Source organism: Calliphora vicina, chromosome 5, assembly GCF_958450345.1.
Source record: "Calliphora vicina chromosome 5, idCalVici1.1, whole genome shotgun sequence".
In the NCBI taxonomy this organism is placed as follows: domain Eukaryota; kingdom Metazoa; phylum Arthropoda; class Insecta; order Diptera; family Calliphoridae; genus Calliphora; species Calliphora vicina.
The window spans coordinates 25,403,135-25,411,844 of record NC_088784.1 but is presented as its reverse complement, the minus strand read 5'-3'; the positions used below and the strand labels follow the sequence as shown (position 1 = coordinate 25,411,844).

The 8,710-nt window shown below is 31.1% G+C and overlaps 1 protein-coding gene across 1 annotated transcript; it reads right to left on the bottom strand.

Moving 5' to 3' along the window:
* Positions 1 to 944: 944 nt before the first annotated feature.
* Vkor (Vitamin-K epoxide reductase) lies at positions 945 to 5,433 on the bottom strand. Its single transcript, XM_065512651.1, has 3 exons — positions 5,268 to 5,433; positions 5,093 to 5,205; positions 945 to 1,180 (listed from the first exon to the last, which is right to left on the bottom strand). Exons 1-3 carry the CDS (start codon positions 5,423 to 5,425, stop codon positions 945 to 947), a joined length of 507 nt encoding a protein of 168 aa, XP_065368723.1. The 5' UTR covers positions 5,426 to 5,433.
* Between the last annotated feature and the right edge of the window lie 3,277 nt (positions 5,434 to 8,710).

Genomic DNA, 8,710 nt, shown 5'->3' with positions numbered 1-8,710 from the left:
GGATACAAAAATTGGAGTAACGTTGTACAAAGTGCATAGAGTCCAAAGGAGACTATGTGGAAAAATTAAATATTTTTTTATCCAAAAATCTGTGTTTCATTAAAAAAGACACGGACTTTTTGACCCATCCTCGTACACGACTTGTTTTATTCCATTTCAACATTGATCCGTCCTTATTGAAAAGACCTATAATTAAACTTTCGAACTAACTTTCGAGTTAGGTACACTAAATTAACGCTAGATTACCTGACATGTGTAAAGTAATCAATTATCTCCTTTTTGGATTACAAAGGACTCATAAGTGCCAAATACCTTAAAGTATATAATTTAGCCAGCCATGTAACTAGTCATTAATGATAAAGAAGAATAGGTACTTTATAATTCCTTTTCAAATCTTAAACAGTCCATAATTGTTCGAGTGTATTCGATAACGTAAATCCAGCTTGTTTAGTAAGTCGTCTTTAAAAACGTTGTTTGTCACTGTTTTGACATTATTTGAATTTAAAAGTGTTTGGATGTTTTACTTTTCGTTGTTCAATGTACTGAAATGGATGATGATGATAATGATGGTTGGTAGTACGTTCATTGTTTATTTTTTTTTTACCCAGCTGTGGGTAAAAAATTAAAATTAAATTTATTTCAAATTTTTTTCTTGTAGTGTTACTTATTGAAAATGTTTATTGTTAACAAATTATATGATAATTATCACATAATATTATAAAATTACATTTAAGATTAACAAATTGATTTTATCCAAACACATTAACAAAATCATGACATGAGTTTTAGGTTTTTTTTTTCTATAATTTTTCCAATAAAAAATCAATTAGTTGGTGTTTTTTTCTTAAGAAATTTTATTTGAAATTATTTGGTTTTTAGCTAAAATAAATAGTAAAAGCAAACAAATATATTATTGTACAATTTTGTATATTTAGTTAGGAATTTTATTCCTTTTTGTTACTTTCAATTTTGGTGTTTGTTGTTCGATTTTGCAACCATAATTTATTGAAATCTTTCAACATCTCCCAAAGACACAAAAAGTTTACCACATAAATCGTTATACAAACGACACAAATATTTTCCAATATATATAGCAAATATGCCAGATATATAGACATTAGATTTGATAAAATACAAAACAGTATTTGGTATTTCACAAGGTCAGGGCGTTTAAGGAAGGCTAAAAAGAAAATATAGAAAAAAAGAGATTTTAAATATTAAATAAAGAAACAAAAAAATTTCGACATTTTAACCTTAAGTGCCATTAAGGGTTAATTTCCATTATAAATACTAGACTTCATCTTATATTTTTCTTAAGTTTCATCAAAATCGTCCCAAAAATATATAACATTTCGCTATCTTTCCATTAGAAATTCCAAATATTGAAAAATTTGACCTTTTTTCGAAAATTATAAAATTTAAATCGCAGCTATGGAAAAACTATAGGAGATATTTTAATAATTTTTTCATATTTTTATTCCCTATTATATTCTCAAGAAATCCCAAATGAGATGATCAAAAATTCGGAAATTTGTTTAACAAATTTTTTAAAAATTTGAAAATGGAGTTTTGAAACTGCCGTTAAAATTTTTTTATTTTTTTGGTCATAGGTTAACAGTATCCTAAGAAGCAAAACACTCATATACAAGTAACTATGGATATATTTCAAGTAAAAATAAGCTTTTATTTTAATATTTCCTAAAATATGTTAAATTTGTTCCTATATTTCTAATTTTCACAATATAATTTTCCGACCCTATAAAGTATATATATTCTGGATCCTTATAGATAGCGGAGTCGATTAAGCCATGTCCGTCTGTCTGTCTGTTGAAATCAAATTTCCAAAGCCCCCAAATAACTTACATACACGATTCATACGTCAATATCTCCGCAATTCTTCCGGCTCGGTTGCTATTTAAAATCGAGATAATCGGTCCACAAATGGCTGAGATATAAGGAAAAAACCAGGACACCTCGATTTTTTACCTATTTTTGACCTATATCTGGATTACTAAGTCATTAATATAGACAATATGGATGTCTAATGATAGATATTTCAAAGACCTTTGCAATGACGTATATAGTAAATTAGACCTACAATGGGTCAAAATCGGAAAAACAATTTTTTAACCCGAATTTTTTTGACCAACATTTTTTTTTACTAAATATTAAAAAAATTAAAAACTAAAAAAAAATTATAAAATTTAAAAAAAAAAATTTTAAAAAAATTAAAAAACAATTTCGAAAAAACAACTGCAAAAAAAATTTAAATTTTGTTTACCTAAAAATATTTAAAATTTGTATTTTAAAGTATAATTTGGTGAAGGGTATATAAGATTCGGCACAGCCGAATATAGCTCTCTTACTTGTTTTTATTCATTTTGATTTTCTTTAAATTTGAAAAAAAAAAATAAAATAATTTCGTTCCTACAGCACCGAAAACAACCTACTTGAAGTTGAAGTTTTTCGTTACTGATCGGTGCCGTTTCGTTCCCAATTTTCGTTGCCGATTTCTGAAACGAACTTTTTTTCGGTGCAAATGTATGGAATTTCGTTTTCGGTGCCGATTACGGTGTATGCGGAAACGTAGCTTGATGCATTAAACACATTCAAGACAACAGGCTACACGACTACACAAACACAAATTCTGCTGTTTACAGTTGTGGTCGTGTGGCAGCTACTGAATTATCCCTGCAGTTCATTGCACTAGTTCCGCTACGTCGAATTCGTTGGCCACTAAGAACTACTACTAGTGAATTTTCAACCCACTCGCAACGTTATTGACTGGTGAATTTAACACGGGGATGTCATTGCAAGTGGCCGATTGGCACACTCTGCATAACACTTCACTATTAAATTCAATAGTTCAAATACTCCAGCATTTGAGAAAAAAAGAAAAAATAAATTTTTCTGAGAGCGGGGTTGAACACATAACCTCTCGTTTTCTAGTCAAATGCTCTAACCACTAAACCACAGAGCTCTTATTTGTACTGCTCTCTAATTGTTATTAAGAATAACATGTGAGTCTACTCTCTATTTTTGCATTTTCTACATCATCACTGAGAATGAAAACACAAACGGCCACATTCAGCATTACATGTGGCCATCGAAGTGGTATATTTTAGAAGATTTTATTTTTCTTGAATTTATTTTCAAAAACTAAAGACAAATATCTGACTATTGTGTACTACTTAATATGCTGGTGAAATGTAGTGCAAATGATAACCATTTAACTACCACTTTAGCAGCCACATCGAACTAGTTAGTTGTAGAAGTAGTAATATAGCTAGTGCAAGGTTTCCAATTGGCACTTTTCAAACTGCTTGGATTTTAAAGACGACAGCTACAAAGTAAACAGCTGATTTATAATTCAGTGGTGCCACTTTAATAAAAAAATAACCGTACAAAATTCCAAAGTAATTAAGATTGAAACAATTATTTTGAGTAAAAATATATAAATGGTTATAATTAATTATGTACCTGTTATTAATTTACATCAATATGGTTATCAAAAACTTCTCTTAATTAAGTAAAAAAAATATATTTTTTTAAGCACTCATTTGATTTACATTTTTTATTATATTAGCAACACTATTTCTGCTTTGTAGTTGACAGAAATAGAAATTAGTTTAATTCGGCTACAGCGGCAAAAGCAATCGTGTGGTCGTGTAGCTGTGCTGTCGTCAAAAGAATCGTCTTCATATAAACGTGTGTATTCTAATTTTGACAGATTGTAGTTGGTAGCCTAGCCTGCTGTCTTCAATGTGTTCCATGCATCATTAGAATGACAATTACGTACACATTTCGATTATTTTAAATTAAATTGCAAAAGTAATTTTTTAATGGGAAAATTTTTACTAAAACTAAAAAATTGCATTTTTTCCTCTTGTAACTTATCTAAATTTTTTTGCGGATGATTTTTGTATACCAATGTTCACCAAACTGCGGAGTTTGCAATTTGGTGAGCATTGGTGAAAAAAATTTTTTTTTTCCAAAAATTTTCGAATTTTTTTTTAAATTTTTTTTAAATTTAAAAAAAAAATTTTTTAATTTTAAAATTTTTTTTTTAATATTTAGCGAAATTCGGATTAAAAAATATTTTTCCGATTTTGACGCATTGTAGATCTAACTTACTATAGTAACTAACTTACTATATATAGTCTTATCTACATCGTTGCAAAGGTCAAAAATCCAACTATTGTTGATTAAGGGCCACCCTAATCTACATCATCACACTCGAGTTTTAATTAAAACAAATGTTTAAAACTTTATAAATTTTTTGCCCCTAAAAGGTTTGATTTTCACCCGTTTTCTCCCCTAAAGGTTGCCAATTTCAAAAAAATTCCAAACACCCGTCCACTCTTTTTTTTTATACCCTTCACCTCCGTGAGAAGGGTATATATGTATAAATTTGTCATTCCATTTGTAATTTCCACAATTTGTTTTTTTAAATTTAAAAAAAAAAAATTTTAATTTAAAAAAATTTTTTTGAAAATTTAAAAAAAAAAATTTTGAAAATTTAAAAAAAAAAATTAAAATAATTCGAAATTTATTTTTTCCAAAAAATTAAAAGATCAACTTTGGAAAAAAAATTTTGTTTACCTAAAAATATTTAAAATTTGTATTTTGAAGTATAATTTGGTGAAGGGTATATGGATCCACGCATGTCTCTACCTTTTGACGTTTGGGCTGTGTTGAATCAGTCAGTCACTCAGTAACGTTACTCTTTTTCTTCTAATTTCTTTAACGCATTGCAATAACGACTTAAAACCAGCATTAGCTTTGGTTTTGCTCACAAAAAAATCAAAGCATTTGACATTACGAGCTGCTTTTCTGATAGAAGTGTTCGGTGCTCTTCGAAAGACTTCGACTTCTTCTTCGAAAGACTTCCTTATCAATATCTGTTAGACCTTTTTTTCTTCCTAAGGATTCATTAGCTTTAATATGAGATCAAAAATTATTAAATCTGATTAACAGTTCTAAAGCGAAAATCAAATTCAAAAGACTAAAGGTTCAATATTTTTCTTTTTATCGAAATTTTTCGTTTCATTCACCATAATTTCAAAATTGAAATTTCAAACTCAGTACTTACTTGTTAACAATAACAGCAAATAATAAATTATGCCAAATATACCATTTGGTGGATTCCATTTAGAAGTTTCTTCATTAAAAAACATATTTAAAAAACCAAAACTTTTGCCATATCTATAAAGAAACAAAATCAAATATTTACCACGTAGCATTAATATTTTAACAATTCAACTTACGGTGAATTAAAAACAGCTGTGCAACTTAACTTAGGTGCCAAATCACACAAAGCCTTGTAGTCCTTATTGACAAGTAATTTGATTTCAACATATGTGGCATAAACCGATAAAATTAAACCCAAAATACACCAAATACGCAATTTATAATTAATGGCCATATTAAAACACAAAAGACTTTAATTTAATTGAGGAATTAACCAAAAAAAGGACTCTTAGTTTTAAACAACCTTATGCTACAAGACACTTTATGTTATTACAGCATCCAGTTTGAGCAAAATGTCTATGGAAGTTGTTAATAATTATGGTAAAGGTGTAGTGTTACCTTGGTTTTAATATTATTGATATTTGTTCAAATAAATTGAATGAAAGTTATACTGGTCTGTGATTTGGCAACTCTTGTGGACATGCGCATTGAAATGTTTTTCAAACAGACAATCGGCTAATAAAGTAAATGGACAAAAAAAAGAAAGAAATGTACCATGTAGGAGAAGGTACTACAAGAAAGGTGTAAGCAATATTTGAATTAAATAGAAATCCACCATCAAAAAAGATGGGGGTTATACTGATTTTCTCATTCCGTTTGTAACACATCGAAAGGCAGCCGGCCATCTAACAGCTCACTTGGCTCCATTCAAAACTGATCACTTTGTGATACCCAATAAGTAAACAGCAGGATACTTATAAGACATCCGTTGTATCGAATATGAACCAACCAGATTTTCTGATGAAAGAATTGATGCGTATCAGATTCATCCTTGATAACTCATCTAAACACGAGAGGAAGGGGGTTCAAAGAATATTTTCCCTCAAGTTTTTTCGAGGCCTCAAGGTGTGAGACAGTATCCTTCTCTTCTTCGTTTCGGCAACTTCTACCAGAAGCTCTGATGAAGGAATGAATACGTCTCAGATTCATCCTTGATAACTCATCTAAACACGAGAGGAAGGGGGTTTCAAGAATATGTTCCCTCAAGTTTATTAGAGCCGGGCAATGGCAGAATAGGTGCGACACAGTTTCCTCCTCTTCTTCGATTCGACAGCTTCTACGAGAAGCTCTGATGAAGGAATTGATGCGTCTCAGATTCATCCTTGATAACTCATCTAAACATGAGAGGAAGGGGGTTCCAAAAATATGCTCCCTCAAGTTAGAGCCGGGCAATGGCAGAGTAGGTGCGATACAGTTTCCTAGTCTTCTTCGATTCGACAGCTTCTACCAGAAGCTCTGATGATGGAATTGATACGTCTCAGATTCATCCTTGATAACACCTCTAAACACGTGAGGAAGGGGGTTCTAAGCATACGTTCTCTCAAGTTTATTAGAACCGGGCAATGGCAGAATAAGTGGGACACAGTCTCATCCTCTTCTTCGTTTCGACAGCTTCTACCAGAAGCTCTGATGAAGGAATTGATGCGTCTCAGATTCATCCTTGATAACTCATCTAAACATGAGAGGAAGGGGGTTCCAAAAATATGTTCCTTCAAGTTTGTTATTCGTTTCGACAGCTTCTACAGCAGTCGTTAAACCGTAGAAACAATTAGTCTTATTTACTCACAACGGAATTCCATAAGTAGATTCTTCCTGCCTTATTACACAGTTGGATTCATTACCGTTACCGCTAAAATTATGTTACCGAAATAATCAAAATTAGTGTATTGAATCGATAGTCAACTATGCTTGCAGTGCACTGTAATGGAACTATGAAATTGGAAGAGGAATAGTGTTTGTGGACATTCGTTAGAATTTTCATTAATTGAAAGTGCCAGAAAAGACTTCAGCAAAGTGATTGTTCCACATGTGAATAGTATGGCTTAAAACGCAGTTTGGCTTTAGTGTGGATGAGTTCTTCTGAAAAATGATGTCTAATTTTTACATTTTCATCATTCCTATAAGGAGCTTAGGACCTCAAAAATTGATGTAAATTTTTCGCCTGCATGTGTTTGCTGGTCTTCCACTGTTACTCTGAGGATTCCAGTCGATGGCGTTTCTTGTGATGTCGTTAGTTGGTCTACGTAGAATGTCGCTGATCCTTGCATATCTGTTGCAGAGTTTTTAATTTCCCGACCTTTTTTGATTCCCGGGAATCGGGAAATTTTTTTCTACATTCCCGGGTACCCGGCTATTCCCGAAATATATAATGATACTGTAAATTAGGAATATTATAGCCAAATTTCATATAAAAACTTAGTGTTATAATTACTAAATATCAGAGCTTCGAATTAATTAATAAAATTTGAGCTTAATTCACCAAAATCTTAATCCGTAATTAAAAAATGTCAGCCTTTCATTCCATAAATCCATTCCTAATATTAAATTTTTTAGATTCATTCCAAAGCCTTTGTTTAAACTGAATTAATTTTAAAGGTAATTAATAACAGAATTTATTCAAACTTTGAATGATTAAATTTTTGTTAAATCAAATCATTTACAAAATTAATTAAAAAAATAGTTTTAAACCTTTTTGTACTAGATTTTAATTGAAGAAAAATTTTATAAATTTTTGAAGCTATTTTGTTGTGGAATTGAAGAAGAAATTTAAAGAAATTAGAATGATTCAAAAAGAAATAAATTCTATAAATAGTGAATTCTCTTTTTAAATTTTCATACGAAAAACCCCAAAATAGATAATAATAAGCGGTCTATTATTGCCAAGATATAAGCAAAAAACTTTTCACTGTTTTCTGGTGAAAAAAACAGAGTTCTAACTTGTTTTCTATGTATTTTCGTCAGTTTTTAATTCCCGGGATTCCCGACCCTAGTTGCAACCCTAGTTGCAATTAACAGTTGATTAGTTTCGGTCCACAATCTGACATTCGTTATAACATTTGGCCAGAAGATACGTATGATTCTGAGGAGGCATTGGTTCACAAACACTTGCAGCTTTTGGATATCTCGCGGTGCAGCATTAGATATTTCACAGCCATAGAGTAGGATTGACTTCAAGTTTGTGTTGAATATTTTAAGCTTCACTCGACGAGAAAGAGTTCGAGAACTAAAGATGGATTTCAGCGTACCAAAGTATTGTCTGGCTTTTGTGACGCGGTGTTCAATGTCCCAAGTAGCTGAAGGAGCCAAGTAGCTCAAGGAGTCAACATCGTTCAATGTTTTTAACGCATAATTTGTCATGCCTTGTTTCATTAACACGTAATGTTTTCGTTTTGCTGTTATTTATCCTCAGACCTGCTTCCTACGTAATATTTGCTAGTTTCTGCAGCTTTTTTTTTGTATTTCTTTCTCAAAATAGGTATTTTTTGTGATATGATTTCATCGTTGGTGTTAAATCTCTTTCCGCCGAGCCATTTCTTCAGGTTTGGAAACAAGAAAAAACCATTCGGAGCTAAATCCGGAGAATCGTTGACTAATTCATGGATTTTTGCCATGGAAACTGCTCATGTGTGCACCCTTGCATTGTTCTGGTGAAGAAGAAATTTGACCCAATAAGTTGGCT